The sequence below is a fragment of the Culex pipiens genome, chromosome 2 (assembly GCF_016801865.2).
Source record: "Culex pipiens pallens isolate TS chromosome 2, TS_CPP_V2, whole genome shotgun sequence".
Classification (NCBI taxonomy): domain Eukaryota; kingdom Metazoa; phylum Arthropoda; class Insecta; order Diptera; family Culicidae; genus Culex; species Culex pipiens.
In genome coordinates this window covers 121,366,664-121,389,057 of record NC_068938.1, presented here as the reverse complement: position 1 = coordinate 121,389,057, position 22,394 = coordinate 121,366,664, and the positions used below count along the sequence as shown (strand labels likewise).

Here is a 22,394-nt window from a genome sequence, read left to right as displayed (position 1 = left end):
GAGAAGTGACGCAATTAAATGAAAAACCAAAAACTTTTTAATTTGGCCACACACTCGTAAAACGTTTCGCGCAAATTTCACACCGCGCTTTGTTTCTTACGTTGTTCAAAATGTTGCGCCCCTCGACGGAACGGAATTACAACTTGATGGCCCTGTCAATTTTTCCATTTTCGCCCTCTTTTTTCTTCTGCATCATAATTTGAACGATGTCATTCTTCCCCCTCCCCATGATTGTGAGCAATTTTGGTGTTGGTAGGCTGGCAGCGTGCGAAAAACTTATTTTCATAAATACCCAATTTGTGTAATACTACGGTTTAATTACGTAATTATAGCCAACATGACTTTTCGCTGCCAGCTTTTCCGACGTAAATTGAGCGTTCGGACCAAGTTGGGGGGGTCTTTCCGTGTGGGAGGACACGTTCAATAGCGAACTCATGACCTGCTGCGGTTGCCTTTTGGAGGGGGAGTGTTTCGGAGGATTTACAAAGCCAACGCCTACTAAGAATTTGTATTTAATAAGGTGTTATATGATGAAAGAACGAGAAAGGTTGATTAGCAAAAGTTCAATCAATTTTGGACGAATTCGGGCTAATAACGACAAATTCCAATTTACCAAAAGTACTTCATCATCAAAAGTGCCACCTTAAATTTATTCCGATTTTAAGATTTCTCGATTACCCAAACCTCCAATCCCCCAGCAACACGCTAATTCAATCAAAATGTAAATTCAAACTTCCTTCAACTCGTCACGCCGAGTGCCTTGCATTGAATTTATCCCTTTCTTACACACCTTTTTTCCGACCCAAGAAGAAGACGAATCCAATAAAGACACTAAATCGAGCTCATCGCCTCCTAGGATGACATGTGCTTCCGGTCTCGTGTGCCAACTAGATTGGAACTTCTTTTCGCTCCTCCTGCAAGCAAAAGGGGCGTCAAAAGAAATGATTCATCTCTCGAAGCGCGTGAAAACTCATATTGATGTCCACTTCTTACGGTGGAGCTGGTTTTCCCCGCACATACAGCATTCCTGCACATCTTTCCGTCCGATTGCAACGATTGACCCTCATTAGGAAGTTAATCGACCAGCGGCGATTAAGATGATTGGGGAAAGATAAAACTAGATTGCCGTTTCCGTCGGTTGACCCCGAATCAAATGATTATTACCCTATTCTCAATCGGTATCAATCGCACAGCGGCAGAGACGAACATGCAAAAGATGTACTGTGGAGGATAAGAAGTGACTAAAAAAATCAGGAGATACAACTAAAGGAAGCTGGTCTTTCTGTCTTTCTACTGTTAAGATTATAAGAGAAAATAAATAGCAAATCTGTTAATTTAATTGTAACGGCTCAATCTGATTCTGGTGACGAAACTTAAAAAATATGTTTGAAATTCCATGAAATCAAGTAACATTTTTCTAATTTAATAACAAATCTATTACAGTCGACTCTCTGGCTGTCGATCTTCTCGATATCAATATTGCTCCAGCTGTCAATAAATTTGTCAGTCCCTTCAAGAAGCTTGCTTTGATTTTTCGTTTTATAATTTGATACCTCCCGCTCTCGACGGTCCTTTCAATATTGACAACGAGAGAGTCCACTGTAATAATAAATTAATAAATTTCCATAACAATGACTCAACATTAGGGTGACATTAAAAAAATCGACATCAGGGATACCCCCTGAATGTGTGAATTTTGAGCAAAAGTTGATGAAAAAAAATCTTTTCATACAAAAACGTCTTCTTTAAATCGTTTATAACTCGTCAGGTTTAACCCTCTACAACCTAACCCCGCCTAAAGACGGGCTTCGATCTAAAAAATCGCCAAAAAACAAATTTTCAACCGATTTTTGATCTTTAAAAAGCATTGGAAAGAAGAACTCTTAAAATTTTAGAAAATTTCAGGGTTGGAAGTTTAACTCGTTTAATGTGACTTTGCCAATGTTTTTAAAAATGTCATTTTTTTAGGGGTCAACTTTGGCTGTGTTTTTTACTAACATTTCCTTTATTTTCAGTAAAAAGAAGTATGCAGTAATTTTTGTAGTGTCCCAGACTATGCCTCTACGCATTTTTTTGCAATTTAAATAATGATGGTGCAATTCTATAGCAGAAAATGTGAAAAACATGCAAAAAAATGAAAAAGTGACTGTAAAAACGTGAAAAAATTAGATAGGCGAGATGTAATTATATTAGGTGGTAGAGTAGGCCAAATACTACCAAAAACAAACATAAACTTAACAAGATAAATGCAAATTAAAATACTAAAAATGAAACAAGAAAAACATAAAACAAGAGAAGTAAAGTTTTTCGTAGAACAAAAGTTGCTCAAAATGACCTCCTAAACACGGGAAAAATAAATATTTTCGAAAAAAAAATTTGGGCAGGAGAGGGTTAACTCGGATCGTTTCGACAAAGTTCTTTGTCATATAATTTTACATAAGAATCTCACACTTGACAATGATCTGACACATTTAACGCCTTCTTTTGGCAGAATTTTGAAATTTTTGCTTTTCACCATACATTTTTCCGAATTTTCCCATACAAACTTCAACAATGAAAAGCGACCCTTAGCCCTTAACTGATTTCGCTCAAAATTGGCACAGTTTCTTATTTTTACCTGAAAAATCGAGCAAAAAAAAAAATTCTGTGCTGTGAAGTCCAAAAATACTTTAAAGTGATTGGAAAATTTTTATTTTAAAATGACAGCCAAAATGGTGATAAAATATCGAGAAAATGGATTCTCGTAATTTTTGAAGTAGATTCAGTAAACGCATCAGTTTCGTCAAGGTATGATAGATTTGGGCTGACGACTTGTTTTGGTATTCAAACTATAGCCAATGAGTTATTTAGTTGATTTCAAGTCATTCTTCAATGAGTAAGGTAACGGAAGGAGTCGTTCGACTCAGGGGATGTTCAACAAGCGCTCGTTGCTGTCCCAACCGATTATTGCTGTTATTATTGCCAAATGTCGGATTTGGATGTCAGATACGCCCCCGCACACCACATGTAAAACACCTACTGGAAACACTTGTGCCCTTGTGGCTTTCCCAAAAAAACCAACCGGTGGCACGTGTGTCATACGCCTTTTCCCTTGCAGACTTTTTTTAGCATATAGATGTTTATCGCATATGAAAAATTGTAGGGATCCGGACTATCGCTATTCGTGCCCCAAATGCACCCTCTTAAGGTCGAAGTCACCCTTCAACCTTTTTTATTTTTCTTGAACTCTAGAAAGCGCACAAAAGTTTCCCTTTTTTTCCTTAGGGGAAATCATAAACTGTTGTCCTAATAAACACACTACCGCACACTCGAATTTCCGCAGAGCTTGGACAAATGTTCACGAGGGGGTTATCCAAACCCGCTTCATCCCCTTTTGCCAAGATTCGCTGAGCAGAAACATCTTGCGTGCAACATTTCAGAAACCCGGCAGACCGCTTGTCGCCTCCGGCCAGTCCGGGACCATTCAATTCAATCCACGAGCCGAAACTCGACCCAGGCCTGAGTTGGTTGGTCTCGGGAAAACTGAATTAATTTCGAGCCGGGGTCCCGAGCCTGATTGCGATGAGGAAATTGCACTGAATACAAATGTTTTCTCAACGGCCTATTGATTTGACGAAAATTGTTCCCGAATTGATCGGGTTCGAGCTCTCTTTTGTTCGTTATGTCAAAATAAGTGAAATAAATAATTCATTAGATGGTAATCCTTGAGTGCGGATAGTGAGCATACAATGCCATGTGTGGGTGGTGAGCTAATCCGAAGACGACTGACCGGTGGCTAAGAGCACGCTGATGAGTGAGAATGTATTTGAAAGGTGTCCTGTCCTAAGGATCAATTGTACTTTCCATGAAAATAATGTTGACAGTTGTGTCAATAAAATACTTTTTCTTCTAGGTAGATCTTGTCGTACGTGCAATGTCTCACTTTTTGGCCCTAACATATCCACAAAGCTCTAATTCAAACCTGAGATACCCATATAACTTCGTCTGTTTCTGACACTCGTCAAATTTTATTCAACAGAATATTTTTTCAAATAATTTTAAATTGTGTTTTTCTGTTTGCTGAAAAGCATAGTAAAATACATTTAAATTTTCAACTTTTTTTTGCTTTTCAATTTATTTATTTGGGAAAAAAATCTTTACAATGTCTTTTTCTTAAGCTGTCTCAAAAATATCGCCAATCTGCGTTCATAATTCCGAAGCAATAAAAGTCATCAATAATGCAACACATTTTCTCAATCTGGGCAGCATAAATTAGCAATATTTTAAAGCACGTAAATCCCCACTCCAAAAGAAATTTGTTTTACATCTGAAAACATCCCTCCCCTTCGTACGAATTCGATTCCTCAAAGCATATTCTCCGCATTTTTGAATGGCTTTTAATAATGTCCCGACAGCAGAAGCGTGAAGGTGATAAAAATAAAAGGACTTTTTTTTCGTTAGCCCACGACACTCTCGACCCAATCGGTTGATAATATTGCGCGGGAAAAAAGCAAAGTCGAAAAAAAAATCAGATTCTCGCGCCTCTTGTACCACTTAGCAGCCACCAAATGTTCGCATTCTGCTCTGGCTGTCCCCTCGCCCTTTTATTTTTTTGAAGTGAAAAAACCCACTGAATGCGACATGACGAGAGGAAAATTTCGGGAAAATCCCTCCTACCTTTGGGTGAAAATCTGACACGGGACAGTTTGAAGGTGGTGGTGCAACAAGTCACATTAAATTGGATTTATTCAACCCACACGGAGGGGGTCCACCCTATTGAACTTAACTTTAAATATTTAATAGCACTTTTGAGCCCACCAAAGAGTGTGGGGTTTGAAACAGTGACAAATTTTGCTCGCTTGATCGACTATTACATCGATGAAGTTTATGCCCTCTTGCTTCATATTTTGGTTTAACATGACTCCACATAAACCAAACATGTGATATCAGAATTTGTCGAAAAAGTTGATTGGAAAAATATGACTTTGATGAGAAAAATATTTTGTAAAGTCGACTCTCTGGTTGTCAATTACCAAGGGACCATCGAGGAAAAGAAGCATCAGTTTATAGAATGTGTGTGTGTGTGTGTGCAACCTACCAAACGGGACCACGCGGCCGCTTCTTACAAATTGAGTTGTTTCCATGTATTTTAGATTTTTTACATTCTATACATGCAAATAACTCGCATAGGCATTTGGATGGTGTTAGCTCTGCCGAGCTTCGGTGACCCATTTCTACGCAGGCTAGCCGTGCGCGAGGTACCTCAGCTTGAATCGACAAGCCCCGCCCTGAAGAACGTTTGCATCAATCGGATTCAAACGTTATTTAGAACTTCCAAACCCTTGCCAAGTGGGCAAAGGCCCAGCGCGTATATAGTTGGTAGTAACAGTATTCCTAATTCCAGTCATAGCTCACCAAGCCGTGATGGCCACCACTAGCATTTTTGCTCACCAATCCAAAGGATGGGGAATCGAACCCCACCTCGAGAGACTTAGATTCTTCGTTCATATTCAAGAATTTCAAGTATTTCTAAGCCTTAAACTTTCTCGTTGGGATCAGATGGGCATCTAACCCAGTATCATTCGCAAAGCTAACACCGTAACCAGTCAGCCACGGCTGCTCCTTGTCGGTTTTGTCTTAAATGATGTGTATGTATGTCAGAATAAATGAAAGAATTGTGGTCTTATAAAAAGAACGAACTCACCAGTCAACAAAATCTTCAAAACCAGCTTGTCTTCGGTCGGTTTCCGCTTGCCACCGCTCCACTCGTAATCCGCTCTGTCGTCCTCCTTTTGTAGGATTTTCCATGCTTCTGTCGCTGCGGCAACGAAACCTCCTTGCTGCGACTGCGTTCCACATTAACCGGTGCCAGTGAACTAATCTATGGCCCTCGGCTCCGATTCCGTTTCGTTGGCGGGATGTTAACCTTGACAGGGACCGGTGATCGAGGACCGATAATTTTCACTTTCCGGTCAAACTCAGCACCATCCTGGTCTTTGGGGAAAGCTCGACAGCTATCGCGTTCCATGCCAGTTCCGCTACCAACCCGGAACGAGCCACGGTCTCGATTGAACCATCCTCCTCCAGCACCATCACCACCGCGATCCATCCAGATTTTTAAAATTAAAGAAGCATCAGTTTATAGAATGATGCTAAATGAAGACACGATTGAAAATATGTTTTTACTTACACCAAGCTATGGGAGAAAATCATGGCAACGTCCAACAAACAAAAACAAACAAATGTCAAACATCCTTCAAAACTTCGTTTCGCATAGAAAAATGCCTCTGCAAGCCATAAAATAGTCGAAATATTGAAAACCGGAAGAGATTTTTAGAACAAATAAAATCCAAGTCGAGGAAGAGATGCTTCAAGCAAGAGAAAATATCGAGGGATGAAAAGAATCGGAGTACCTATGCAGTTTGAAATGACTAAAGAAATCATCGGTTAATGGAGAATCATTGATATCGAGAAGATCGACCACCAGAATCGAAGTTTTACAACATAATATTGCAATTTATGTGATACTTTCTCAAAATATTTCGATTTGAAAATGATAGATGGAATCAGCATGGAAATCGCTAAATTTGACATACGTTTGGCAATCGACCCCAAATGAAATCGTCCTCTGATGTAATACTATTATGTAAAACCGTCAATCGGATCAGAGATATCGCATCGGTGGCCAAACGCGCCGGAAGTAATAAATCCATCAACCGGCGGCACGCGATTGACGCCGTGATTGTTTGTATTTTTCATAAATTTGCCATTTTTCTTCGCTACTGATCCTCTGGAGAGCCATCCTTCTTCTTTCTTCCACCCAGAAACGCTGGTGCAAATTTCCCTCGGAGCAACGGAATCTGCTTCGATTCGCAGACAATACCCCTGGGGAGAAGGCCACGACCTTCGTCGACTTCCTTTTACAGCAACAACCTGTGCCGCCGTCAGAATCTTGGGCATAAAAAGTGCAAATGATATCCGACGCCCCCTTCGACAATCTTGAAGAAAACGAAGGAAATACAAAAAAACAGATCCGGACTGACTTTTGGCAACCTAATCCGGTGTGGTGTTACGTATTTGGCACGAGGGCACGTTTTACCTCCCTCATAATCGTCCCATAAAAAGATTACCAAGTAATGCCGTTTTATTGTGCGCGACAGTGCCTCTGTTGCATTCTTCGTCATGGATATGTATCAGCCAGAAAGGAGCTTGAATGCTTTGTATGTGAACATCAAAAGTTACTAGCGCCTTGTAACGAAGGCGACTTTGGAGTGTGTCAACTAATGGACTGGGAGTGACAGTTTGAGTGCGTTTGTAATGTGCCTTTTATTTTCGTTTGCCCATTTTCCGATTGCGAATAGTCATTTCAATAAAGAGCATTTTGCTGGATTGTCGTGCTATTCGATTCGATATTATCGGTGAAAATTTCATGGAAGTTCAGTTTGCTTCATTCGCTATTTGAAATCAAATTTACAATTAAAAATATCTTCAAGACAACAATTAAAATACTAAAATAATTCATATGCATAAAAAAATTTCTGAAATGGTTATTGATTTCAAAGAGTGAAATTAGTTTGATATTAAACTGGACGAAGTTCCAATAAAATTTCAAAATAGGTGCTTAAAAATTATCAAAAAAATCATAATTACAACAGTGGGTCATCCACAAACCACGTGGACATATTTTTTGGAAATTAAAGACCTCCCCCTCCCCAATATGGACAATTGCCTATTTACGTTTACCCCGATGTGATAAATTTTTAACAATATATTTATATAAACCTGAACAAAAGTGCTAAAAAAAAGCTTCGAAATTCATGATTTTCTGTTAATATTTATTGATCACTCGATCAGTGTCAATCAACTTATCTAAGTGAAAATGGAGAGCACATTTAAAGTTTCAATGTAAAGTATTATAAACATTTCTCCATAACTTCACTCTAAATTGCTACGTTTTAAAAACCCATGTTTGAAGGATTTATTCGGTGCTATTAGTAACTTTGCTCATAGATACCGAGAATCTCGGCTTTTTTTGTTAGATCCTATAAACAAATGTAAACATAGGGACATAAGGCGTGAGAGGGATACATTTGTTTATAGGACCGAATAAAAAAAAAACCGAGAAATTTTAGTGTCTTTGACAAAGTTGCTTGGATTGGCAAGCCTATTTTTTAAAACAAAACAAAACATCAGACAAATTCCAAAATTTTTTCAAAAATTTTCACTAGTTTTGCGATTCACTGTGCATTGTGTGTGAAAGTTGCTTAAATATTTCGCTATCATGTTGTGTAAACTAAAACATCAAGTTGACGAGCACTTATAAACAGGAATTCTAGACTTTGTCTCAAGAATAAACTGTTAATTTATAAACAAATTTTCAGACCTGCCATGCTTTATGCTGTGCCGATCTGGACAAGCTGTTGCTTAACCAGGAAGAAAAAACTTCAGAGGATTCAGAACAAAATTCTGAAAATGATTCTGAAACTTCCTCCCTGGTTCAGCACCAGTGAACTTCATCAATTAGCCGAAGTTGACACTTTGGATGTTATGTCCAATAAGATAATTGATGCATTTCGACAAAAATCATTGCAGTCTTCAGCTGCATTGATCCGCTCTTTATATAGTTTAAAAGTTAGTTTTAAGGTATCCCTTTTCCATTTTGTACATGTAGGACCTCCTACATTTGAAATCACTGAATAACGAAAGCTACAATATTTCATGAATAAATGAAAGTTGCTAGTTTTTAAAATTGAGGTGAATAGTCATCGATTGTGATTGGACACTAGCGTGGCTCACGGATATATGAAAAAGACAAAAGTGTTCAATTTCGAACGCCTCGCCCGGAATTTTGTAGCATTATAGCCCCAGAAGCTAGCCTGAAATTTTGAGCGCATTTGGTTAATGATAAGTAGTTCCACTTTTGACCTGAAGTTATTAAGAAATTCCAATAAATTTAATTTATTTATTTTCAACTTTTAAACTCTTCTTCGAGAAAGTTTTCCTATGCCCTATGATTTTCTCAAAATAGAGGTTTCTTATAGGTTTTGATCCGGGGAACAACTTTGTAGAACATCATAAAGCGCTAGGAATTAATCCCGGAAAGATACAGGCAAATTTTTAGAGCACGTTAAATTTGTTTTCCAAACTCCAAAAAATATCCTGTATCTTTTCGGGATCAATCCCTAGCGCTTTGCGATGTTCTACAAAGTTGTTCCCCGGATCAAAACCTATAAGAAACTTGAGAATAGGAAAATTTGATTGGGTTTTGGGAAATTTTCTCTAAGATGAGTTTAAAAGTGAAAATTTCCTATAGTAAATTTTTAGAAGTTCCATACTAACTTCAGGCCAATGGTGGAAGTACTAAACCTTAACCTAATGCGCTCAAAATTTCAGGCTATGTTCTAGGGCCATATTGCTACAAAATTCCGAGCGAGGCGTTCGAAATTGAACACTTTTGTCTTTTTCATATATCCGTGAGCCACGCTATTGGACACTCAATAATATTTTAACTGAATGAATGTACATGGAAGAAAAAATCTGAATAAATATAAATAAAAAAAAAAAAAAAGTTGACGAGCAATTTGTTACGAAGTTCTGTGGCCGGTGTCAGTCTCTATGTTTGAGTTTATTAGTTCTATTTTCTGGAAGATCGATCTTTTTTTTTAATTTGAAAATCCATACTAAATATTGTTTACAATAAATTTAAATTTTGAGCATCTTGTTCCCAAATGATTATTTCATTATATACCTATTTATTTATTTTTACTTTTTAAGTAGCATAGGCATTATGCTACTTTTTTTATATTTGCTTAAAATGTAATTTTCAATGGAAAAAAACTTGCACAATTAATTGTAACATTGAATAGCTTTATTTTCGATTTTCAATTCAACAATGCATTTGTAACCTTACAATATGATCAAAAATAAGTAAAATACATTAAATAAGAGAAAACAACATTTTCGTATTCGTTTTTTTTTTATTATTATTTTTCAGAAGTGCAGTTATTGAGCATTTTGTAATACTATTTATTTCAAATTAAATAAAAACACGAAAATGAAAAGTGATACAAAATTACAAAATTATAAATAAAAGCATGTTGCAGCTTGTGAAATAACAGACAATTTTAAGATAATGCAACAGTTTTTTACAATGCGCTCCAATGACTCATTTAGAAGCATTATTTACTTTACATTGAAGTTATAAAATCACCTTCTTTAGCAAAGAAGTAAAACTGAAAAACAAACATGTAAGCCAGTGATGCCCAACCTTTTTTTCCGCGAACCAGGTCTGATAGTTCTGAGGCAGTGCATGGCAAGCCGGAAATAATGCTTAATTTTTTTTTTAAAGAAAACATTATAATTCAGTGCAAATAAAATTCATATGTCTTGATTTAAAGAAGAAAAAAACAAGATAAAGAAAACATTCTCAAAAAAGATAAAACGTCTGAGAATTAAAGGGCTGGATGTTGAGCAGCCCTGATATAAACCAATGTTAGCTTACACCGAATCAGACCCAACGGTAAAAAAAGAAGTCCCGTAACAGTACCTTCCGCATCCGAAATTGATTTAGCATGATTTGCATGTGAAAAATGGTTCCTCCTCACTTTTCACTGGTGTGCTTTATTGCGCCACTTGCGCAAAAAGAAAATAAAGGGGGAAAACTCTCCCGTTTTTCCCTGTGATCTGCATCCCAAATTGCACCTCTGCGCGCTTTTCCTTCAGATGGAAAATTTATTGGTACATCTTTTTCAAATAAAAAACAGCGAAAAAGAAAAAAAAGTCGCATATATTATTTTCCACCGGCTCAAGTGCTCGCAGAACAAGATGATTACAGTGTTTATTATAATTGCCTGAGTTGTGTATTTTGCAGTTTGTTCTTTCGCGTTCGTCACAAGGGAGCAATTTTTCCACGTAGCCTCGCGAAGTTATTTATCACCCGTTTTTCGGAGAGGAATGAGTGACTTTCTCCTTTGCTGGTTGACATTTTTTGGGAATTAGCATTTCTTCTGTTGATAACTCGCCACTTGCTGCTAGAAGGGTTCTTGCCAAGTTAACTTCTGGATGTTTCTTGTAAGAAAACATCTATAAATTTGTTTTCGAACAAAAAACAGCATTTTTATTACCATTGTTTAATCGAATTTGCATTTTACTGCTTTGGTAGGAATGGGGGAAAAAAAATTAAAATTCACAAATTCCTCACACTAGTACTTCACGTTCCATTAATTAACGAAAGGTTGGACTCTGGACACCATCCGAGGGGCGTCAAGAGGAATGTCTTTTAATTTAAAAAGCAAATGGCAAAAGGCGAATCGTCTTAACGAAAAAAGTACAAGAAAAAAATCGCCCCGTAATGCGCCCTAATAAGAAGGCAGATCCCGCTTACTAAAACGACAAATTATTGGATTTGAACCCTCCTTTTTATGTCCTGGAACTAGTGAAGGAGCAGAAAAAAAATCGCACCCTTTTGCCCAAGGGATGCTGCTGGCAGACCAAAGGAGCGGTTCTAGAAAATAAGAAAAAAAAATTAAGATGAAAAATTCCTCCATAATTCAGGAGGCATCCAATGTGGGTAGACCAACACCAACTGGAATGTAATATCGACAGCAGTAAATTATGTATCATTCTTGTCCCATTTGGCCACTGACTGCTGCCAACTTTACCTCCTCACACCACAACTCAAACCATAAATCATCGTTCAACCATGGTGAGGACGCGATGCCGGTATGTTTTCCGTGTGTCGTATTTCCGAAGGGATATGGCACGCACATTTTGGGCGCTGTTAATTATGATGGGCTGGCGGAGGGTTAATTTGTACCAACCGAAATCTATTACGTCCGCAAATTTGTTGGTTTTAATCAAATCAATATAATCAGGGGTAAAGGTGTGAGTGTATCAAACAAATATGCATTGCAATTCCTTTTATGTTGGTTTGTTCGATTTTAAACAAACTGTATTTAAACATTTTAAAGAATGAATACTGTACATTGATCAATACACCACCTTTTAATTTTACTTTCTCAATCAAATATGATTAATGACTGCTCTAGATTGAAATAATCGCAACGCGATTGTAACATTATACAAGAAAATATTCTGCAACGGTCAACCGTGCTAAATAGGTTTATATCGCTCCCTCAGGACAGGGCCAAAACAATAATGCAACATTAGATTGCCTTCAATCGTCCCCGTGTCCGGTACGGCACGGTCCGAAGAAATGGATGACAAAATTATACGATTACTCCCTAGCTGCTCACCGAAAAAGGGCAATTTCTCCCAAAATCCCGAAGCCCAAAGTCTAAAGTCACCCGAAATGATATTAAATTTATCCTTAAATGGTTTCTGATGGTCATTTATATGTGTCATATTTCATCGTTTTTCCCTTCTTCATTTTCTCCAACAGGCTGTACCTCGTGTACGTGCCACATACGGTCGAGTACACACCTGCTGTCCAGTTTTCTACGCTCGAGTATGCCACGGTGGAAGTCGTTAGCGACGTCCGAGTTCCGCCGGATGGTGCTGTTGCTTCGCCGCTGAACCTGCTGCTGGACGATGAGCCGATGGCCGGGAATGCGGTTCTGCAGCAGCTGAAGGTTGCGAAACGACCCGCGGACTTGGCCTTTGGAGAAGACGCGTTGGAAGTTACGATGGAACGGGAGGATAGCTGGAGTGACAGGGACAGCTTTAGCTTGTCGATTGAGGTGAGTTGGCTATGGTCAATTAGCTTATTGGGTGAGGTTTTTTTTACAAATAGGTACTTCGAATAAATGTTAATTGTAACAGTATGTTTACAATTTATGAAATTGTAACCGAAGGTTATTTTTTACTTGTTTCCTTCAGTTGATTTAAACGATCCAAAATCACGTATCTTAGGCAGGTTAAGGATTTGGTATTCAATCCAATAAACTGTTATCACTCTATAATGTCAATCCATCCAGCAGGGCAATCTGGCCAAATCAAAAATCCGAACATGGTTTTAGCATGTACCAAAGTGGTACATATGTGTACCTTTAAGGATTTTTGATGTACTTCAAAGGTTCGATAAGTAGCCTTGCCCTGCTGGAAAGATAGCTGTTTTTAAGAAAACGTCACCAAATCAACTTCTTTATTGCAGAAAAGTGATGTACCATCGATGTACCTAAAGAATCTGTGTTCAGATTTTACCTAAACTTCTTATAAGTAGTACTTCCCTTTATACTTAACTTTTGGAGTACTTTATATATTCATTTTGACAACGGGATCGTGTTCCTTGGAAAATTTTAAGTAAGTTTGAGTATAAAAAGTCCATACTTAAGTTGATTTAGGCCAACTGTGGAACAATTTATCGATTTTTTGAATATAAAGTACCATGCGCCTCCTTTAAAATGAAATTACACTGAATAATAATAAAACCAACATGTATTACAATAAAAACTAAAAGAGAAAATGTTTTTCTAATGCTTTTGCAAGTATTTGAACAAAAATCAATATGTGCATACATACAAATACGGATTTATAAAACAATAAATATAAAACTTGGAGAAGTTGAAAGAAATATTAAAAATAATCAACAAAACTAAAATAAAAGTTGCCCGCTGTCATCACAGACAATTGTACCAATAGAAAAGTGTGTTTCTGTTGTCTGTGAACAATGTACAACACATGTACCAACTTGTACTTGCATGGAAATAATTATTTTCTAATAAAACAATTCGAATATTTTATGAAAATTGAAAATAAATCAAATAAACTCAAATAGCAGCTGCCCGTTGACATCACAGACAATTGTACCAATAGAAAAGTGTGTTTCTGTTGTCTGTGAATTATGAACAACACATGTACCAACTTGTATTTGCATGGAAATAATTATTTTCTAATAAAACAATTCGAATATTTGAGAAATTTGATGAAAATTCAAAATAAATCAAATAAACTCAAATAGCAGCTGCCCGTTGACATCACAGACAATTGTACCAATAGAAAAGTGTGTTTCTGTTGTCTGTGAACAATGAACATCGCTTGTACCAACTTGTACTTGCATGGAAATCATTATTTTCTAATAAAACAATTCGAATATTTGAGAAATTTGATGAAAATTCAAAATAAATCAAATAAACTCAAATAGCAGCTGCCCGTTGACATCACAGACAATTGTACCAATAGAAAAGTGTGTTTCTGTTGTCTGTGAACAATGAACATCGCTTGTACCAACTTGTACTTGCATGGAAATAATTATTTTCTAATAAAACAATTCGAATATTTGAGAAATTTGATGAAAATTCAAAATAAATCAAATAAACTCAAATAGCAGCTGCCCGTTGACATCACAGACAATTGTACCAATAGAAAAGTGTGTTTCTGTTGTCTGTGAACAATGAACATCGCTTGTACCAACTTGTACTTGCATGGAAATAATTATTTTCTAATAAAACAATTCGAATATTTGAGAAATTTGATGAAAATTCAAAATAAATCAAATAAACTCAAATAGCAGCTGCCCGTTGACATCACAGACAATTGTACCAATAGAAAAGTGTGTTTCTGTTGTCTGCGAACAATGAACATCGCATGTACCAACTTTTACTTGCATGGAAATCATTATTTTCTAATAAAACAATTCGAATGTTTGAGAAATTTGATGAAAATTCAAAATAAATCAAATAAACTCAAATAGCAGCTGCCCGTTGACATCACAGACAATTGAACCAATAGAAAAGTGTGTTTCTGTTGTCTGTGAATTATGTACAACACATGTACCAACTTGTACTTGCATGGAAATAATTAGTTTTTAATAAAAAAAATCGAATAATCACAAATCTTCGAATTGTTTTATTAGAAAATAATTATTTCCATGCAAGTACAAGTTGGTACATGCGATGTTCATTGTTCACAGACAACAGAAACACACTTTTCTATTGGTACAATTATCTGTGATGTCAACGGGCAGCTGCTATTTGAGTTTATTTGATTTATTTTGAATTTTCATCAAATTTCTCAAATATTCGAATTGTTTTATTAGAAAATAATTATTTCCATGCAAGTACAAGTTGGTACATGCGATGTTCATTGTTTACAGACAACAGAAACACACTTTTCTATTGGTACAATTGTCTGTGATGTCAACGGGCAGCTGCTATTTGAGTTTATTTGATTTATTTTGAATTTTCATCAAATTTCTCAAATATTCGAATTGTTTTATTAGAAAATAATGATTTCCATTCAAGTACAAGGTAGTACATGCGATGTTCATTGTTCACAGACAACAGAAACACACTTTTCTATTGGTACAATTGTCTGTGATGTCAACGGGCAGCTGCTATTTGAGTTTATTTGATTTATTTTGAATTTTCATCAAATTTCTCAAATATTCGAATTGTTTTATTAGAAAATAATTATTTCCATGCAAGTACAAGTTGGTACATGCGATGTTCATTGTTCACAGACAACAGAAACACACTTTTCTATTGGTACAATTGTCTGTGATGTCAACGGGCAGCTGCTATTTGAGTTTATTTGATTTATTTTGAATTTTCATCAAATTTCTCAAATATTCGAATTGTTTTATTAGAAAATAATTATTTCCATGCAAGTACAAGTTGGTACATGCGATGTACATTGTTCACAGACAACAGAAACACACTTTTCTATTGGTACAATTGTCTATGATGCCAACGGGCAGCTGCTATTTGAGTTTATTTGATTTATTTTGAATTTTCATCAAATTTCTCAAATATTCGAATTGTTTTATTAGAAAATAATGATTTCCATGCAAGTACAAGTTGGTACATGCGATGTACATTGTTCACAGACAACAGAAACACACTTTTCTATTGGTACAATTGTCTATGATGCCAACGGGCAGCTGCTATTTGAGTTTATTTGATTTATTTTGAATTTTCATCAAATTTCTCAAATATTCGAATTGTTTTATTAGAAAATAATTATTTCCATGCAAGTACAAGTTGGTACATGCGATGTTCATTGTTCACAGACAACAGAAACACACTTTTCTATTGGTACAATTGTCTGTGATGTCAACGGGCAGCTGCTATTTGAGTTTATTTGATTTATTTTGAATTTTCATCAAATTTCTCAAATATTCGAATTGTTTTATTAGAAAATAATTATTTCAATGCAAGTACAAGTTGGTACATGCGATGTACATTGTTCACAGACAACAGAAACACACTTTTCTATTGGTACAATTGTCTATGATGCCAACGGGCAGCTGCTATTTGAGTTTATTTGATTTATTTTGAATTTTCATCAAATTTCTCAAATATTCGAATTGTTTTATTAGAAAATAATTATTTCCATGCAAGTACAAGTTGGTACATGCGATGTTCATTGTTCACAGACAACAGAAACACACTTTTCTATTGGTACAATTGTCTGTGATGTCAACGGGCAGCTGCTATTTGAGTTTATTTGATTTATTTTGAATTTTCATCAAATTTCTCAAATATTCGAATTGTTTTATTAGAAAATAATGATTTCCATTCAAGTACAAGGTAGTACATGCGATGTTCATTGTTCACAGACAACAGAAACACACTTTTCTATTGGTACAATTGTCTGTGATGTCAACGGGCAGCTGCTATTTGAGTTTATTTGATTTATTTTCAATTTTCATAAAATTTTCGAATTGTTTTATTAGAAAATAATTATTTCCATGCAAGTACAAGTTGGTACATGTGTTGTACATTGTTCACAGACAACAGAAACACACTTTTCTATTGGTACAATTGTCTGTGATGACAGCGGGCAACTTTTATTTTAGTTTTGTTGATTATTTTTAATATTTCTTTCAACTTCTCCAAGTTTTATATTTATTGTTTTATAAATCCGTATTTGTATGTATGCACATATTGATTTTTGTTCAAATACTTTCAAAAGCATTAGAAAAACATTTTCTCTTTTAGTTTTTATTGTAATACATGTTGGTTTTATTATTATTCAGTGTAATTTCATTTTAAAGGAGGCGCATGGTACTTTATATTCAAAAAATCGATAAATTGTTCCACAGTTGGCCTAAATCAACTTAAGTATGGACTTTTTATACTCAAACTTACTTAAAATTTTCCAAGGAACACGATCCCGTTGTCAAAATGAATATATAAAGTACTCCAAAAGTTAAGTATAAAGGGAAGTACTACTTATAAGAAGTTTAGGTAAAATCTGAACACAGATTCGTTAGGTACATCGATGGTACATCACTTTTCTGCAATAAAGAAGTTGATTTGGTGACGTTTTCTTAAAAACAGCTATCTTTCCAGCAGGGCAAGGCTACTTATCGAACCTTTGAAGTACATCAAAAATCCTTAAAGGTACACATATGTACCACTTTGGTACATGCTAAAACCATGTTCGGATTTTTGATTTGGCCAGATTGCCCTGCTGGATGGATTGACATCACTCTATAAACAAAATATTTCCCGAAACCTTTATTAGAAATTGATCTGATCATATTTGATAAAAAAAACAAACTCATTCCTGGCTAAAGATTCAATTTTGAGGAGTTGAAGTTGAGTTCTTCTAAATGTCAAAGCAATATCAAGAATACTTGAAAATTGCAAAACCTATTCCCAGAGTTATTTTACACGACATTATTATTTTTGTCGATTTTTGTCCGGCCTCTTTTATAAAAGTGGCTATAGCCACGTTTTAATGAATGAATAAATTGTTTCATACAATTTAATTTTGTTTAGTTTACAATTTATTTATAATGTACTTTAATGGTGTTTTTTTTTAAACCGACGATAAATTTATATATTAATATGTAAGGAAAATAAAAATTGGATAAAATTGTATACCTCTCTATTATAGAAGGGGAAAGGAATATTTGGCATAAATAAAAGGAATGTAAAGTGTTATTACTTTGCGTGTTTTATTGACACATTCTCCGGCAATGTACACCTTAGGATGAAATTTTGAAAAGCGTGTATGAGCTATTTGGATATTTTTCCTCGATTCTAGACTACTTGAGGCTTCAAAAATCATGGTATTTCATTAATTAATCTTTTGAATATCTTTATGTACAAGTTGGTTAAGTTATGCATCAATTCGTGATAAAATCATCGTTTGAAACATTTTTCTAAAAACTCCTGGTTTTCTAAAAATTATTATTTTGATTGCATTTTGTAGGTTTTCAGATGTACTAAAAGGAAATGTCATGGATTTGAAGTTTATCTTAAGTTAAGTTTTTTTTCAAACTAGTGTGAGTTTACCATTTTATTGCGTTGCAACGTCACGAAAAAGGGACAGTTGTTTATGCCAACAGAAAACTAAGCATTCAATCATTTTGATATTTTGGATGCTTGTACTTGGAAAGAGCTTTCAAATGCAACCTAGAGCGACTAAATTGGTTGACTAGATCCAAAGTTACAACAGGTTTAAATTTGCGTTGCAACGTCACGAAATTTTAAATCATATTGGTCACATGGCAAAAAAGGTGTATGCGTAGTTGGTTTTTGAAGATAAAAGGATACTAAATATTATATATTTTTTATATAATGTTTCCGAGCATATTTACAGAAGAATGGGTACATGGGTCATTCACAAAATCCACTACTTAAGTTTGTATGCAACTCGAAAAAAGTAGGTATTTTATAAAACTTGTTGAACAAATCAAAATAGACCGAATAGATTTTCACAAGGGGGAAAAATTCTAAAACATTCTAAAAAGTAATCACGTGTTTACTGGATGGCCCCTTTATGATAATCTGATTTAAGTGAGGGTTCATTCTGATACAACGCAACGATTTTTTAACCCACACCCTTAAAAAAACCCCCACACCCTTATGTAGGCCAAATTACATTGAAATTCACTAAACAATAAAAATCACGTGATTTGATTGATTTTTTTTACAAACTTTTGTCACTTTGTTGTTGGACGAACCCTTACCTAAATAAGTAGTATGCAACGTTTAGTTGTTCGCAATAAAAAATGTTATGTTGCGCAGGTATGCAGTTTTATTATTTCCTCCAATTTAATTTTAAAAAACACAAAAGTCAATAAAATAAGCTACGTTGTTTGCAGATCACCCCTTAGGGGCCATCAACAAACGATATGGGCACCTTACTTATTAATTTCAGCCCTCCTGAAAACTTGAAGCTCCACCTCCCTTCTAAAACTACCACGTGTTTTGTTAAATATAAGTTAAACTAAATGTCTAAGATTTTATGTTGAATAAATAAGATTAGACAGTCCGCCTATTTTTTTCATTTTGCAGACAACTTCTTTGCTCATAGAAAAAATACCCACAATCTTTTAACGTTTTTTTTATTATTTTCGAAATATGTCAATTGTCGATTGCACACGCTCGATACAAAAATGATTTTATTTGTATGGAAATTGTCCAGGGGAGGATTAGATTTCCAAAAAAGAGTCCACGTGATTTGTGGATTGTCCCTACTATGCAAAACTAATATTCATTCAAACTTTTCATTTGCCTCATCAATTACTCATCGTTTGCAACGGAGTGAGTAATAGATAAATTTCGACCCTTTTTGGCTTCATACAAATTATTAACTCATGTTCTAGCGATTGAACTGCGATTGATGATTGGACCAATTAAAAACGAATGAATATTTGAAATTTTCGATTTATCAGCCAAAACATGTCGTTTTTGTCGCTGGAGTATGTGTCAGTTAAGGTTTTTATTTGGACATGTATTTCTTTTCCAATACTTATATCTTCCTTCTAAATTTATGTATCTCTCTAACCACACCTAATTGAACCAAATCTCTTCTTTAATTCCAGACCACCCCCACCTCTTCACCCCACTTCCACCTCCGCGAGTCTTCACCTCCTCTGGTGGAACCCTTCGCATGCTTGGATCGCGTGCCGCTAAAAATCATCCAGGACCAGGACTCGCTCCTTGCGGACGACGACTCGCGGACATCCAGCATCGACGAGGGTATCGGCCTCAGCACGACGGACGATTCCGGCGACGATCTCAACAACAACAGTCATAACCAAGACAACTGTCGGGAAGAAGAAGATGAAGAAGGAGATGGGGCCGAAAAGGACATTAATTCAGCGCTTATCAAGAGCAAGAAAAAGCGGAAGACTAGTGGCAATAAATCATACCAGTGTGAAATTTGTGAGGAGATTTTCGGGAAGAAAAAGCTGCTCCGAGAGCATCTGGACCGGCGGCATCCGGGGCAGGTTCTGTCCTCGCACCGTTGTGGAATATGTTTCAAGTCTTTCAAGCTGAGGTCCAACTTGAGGCAGCACGTGAGGATTCATACGGGGGAGAGGCCTTTTCGGTGCGACATCTGTGGGAAAACTTTTGTCCAGGGCAGTGCGTTGACCGTCCATAAGGAGTTGCACAAGGAGCGGAAGGAGTACAGCTGCGGGGTGTGTAAGAAGGACTTCAAGTCCAAGTTTGCGTTTAAGAAGCACGAGAAGGTGCACAGCGGCCTACGTCCGTTTATCTGTGATGTCTGTGGGAAGTCTTTTACCCAGAGTTGTAATTTGAAGGCGCACTTGCAACTGCACAGTGGAAACCACGCGTTCAAGTGTGGCACGTGCTTCAAGACGTTTCGATTTAAATCGCATTACGAAGACCACCTGATGACCCACACCAAAGAGAAAAAATACTCCTGCGGCAAGTGCGGCCGGAACTTTGCCTACAAAAACTCCTACCAGCGGCACATGCAGCATATCCACCGAATCGACGGCGACGACGACGACGGCCGGTCCCAGCAGCACCAATGTGGAGTTTGCGGTAAAACTTTTCCCAAATTAAGCCACCTTACGTTCCACAAAAAGGCATCCCACCGCAAGGGCAGCTCGTTAATCTGTGAAATTTGCGGTTTGGTGTTCCAGAAGGAGGCCACCTTGGTCCGCCACAACGACACCGTTCACGGTTGTTCCTCCGCATCCTCCTCCTCACCACTTCCCAGCCAAAGACTGTTTAAATGTGTCATCTGCAGCAAATCCTTCGACGAGGAGTGCCAACTGACGACGCACTTTAAGCTGCACGAAGCCGACGACTGTCCCTTCCAGTGCGGGATGTGTGGGATCCTGAACCTGAACCAGGCGTAGTAATTAGGGTCGCCCGGGAACTTTATGCACTCCCAGATAAGACAAAAGGAAAGTGTTGTGATATGTGTAAATACATTAAAGGGATACAACCATTTAGATTAGGATAAGATTATTTTTAATTATGCGTTCCCTCGCAAAGATCCCAACTGAAGGTGGAGCGAAGAAGAGCGGGCAGAACCGAAAGGAAAGGATAAGGACCGTTTTCAAGCAGCAGGGCAATAATTTCATAAATTCAAAATTACAATAAAGAACGTATTAGTCATATCCTCTAATAACCGTACCCTCTTGGCTCTGGTTTTATTTTAATTTAATAAAAGCGACATTTCCTTCCGTTCCGAAAGCCTTCCACCGAGAGAGATTAGAAATCCCGTCCGTCCCTGGTTCTCTGTGTTTGTGCAAGTTGTCTTTTCTTTGTGATTGCTTTATTTAGGTTATTGTTCATTGCTCGATATTTTCTCTTGCTTGAAGCATCTTTTCATCGAGCATCCCTTGTTCTTGTTGCTTTAAAAATTTCTTCCGGTTGTCAATAATTTTATTTTCTTGTGGCTCGCAAAGACATTTTTCTTTGTGAAACGATGCATTAAAGGATCTATTGACAACCGTCGACTGTATATTCTCTTATCATAAACACTTGCAGCCCAAGCGGGCCCAAAAAAAAAATCCAAAGGACGGAAGATCGAACCCCGCCTCGAGCGACTTTGATTTTTCGTTCATATTTCATCATTTCAAATTTCTGTGTTCTTAACTTTCTCGTTGGGAGCAGATGGGCATCGAATTAGTAAACATTTTCCTATCTAAAATAAAAATTGAACTAACAAGCCATAGTCTCAAAATTTGAATGCAAAAAAGTGTTTTAAAATGCATTTTACACTAGTTAAGTTGTTTTGCAATCATTAGTTTTCAAAAAAAAGTATGATTTGACGAAAACAAAAAAAAAATAGCGATTTCGAAAATTTTCAAAATTTTAATAGATTTCAATAAATCAACGCAAACATGCTAAAAAATGATTTTAAACGCAGGGGAAAACATTTTAAATCAATTTCATCTGATTTCACATAAATTTTTCATTCAAATTTAGAAGTTTTTTGAAAAAATATTTTTTTTGCTCCCTGATTTTTCGGACCAATTTTGAAGGAGGGGTGACAAAAACTTTGAATAAAATTTGTACCAGCTTAAGCGATTTAAAACATAATTTGCCTATTTTTACAATCAGATTGTTGCAGGATTGGGTCCGTAAGTTTGATCATTTTGGAATAAGAAGACAACAACTTCCTTCGTTGCTGTACACCCTTAAAACAATTTATGACGAAAACAAAATAATTTAAGGAAATGGCATTTCACAGAGAACTGCACCCCTTCTCCCTTTCTTGCAAAACTACATCCAAAG

At 36.3% G+C, this 22,394-nt stretch overlaps 1 protein-coding gene across 1 annotated transcript in view; it reads left to right on the top strand.

Annotated features, from left to right (window-relative positions):
• LOC120421366 (zinc finger protein 226-like) overlaps positions 1-21,285 on the top strand; it is a 35,314-nt gene extending 14,029 nt beyond the window's left edge. The window contains exons 2-3 of the mRNA XM_039584555.2: positions 12,380-12,677; positions 19,718-21,285. Coding sequence (XP_039440489.1) covers positions 12,380-12,677; positions 19,718-21,007 — 1,588 coding nt within the window. The 3' untranslated portion in view covers positions 21,008-21,285. The remainder of the gene's footprint in view (positions 1-12,379; positions 12,678-19,717) is intronic.
• Positions 21,286-22,394: the final 1,109 nt, after the last annotated feature.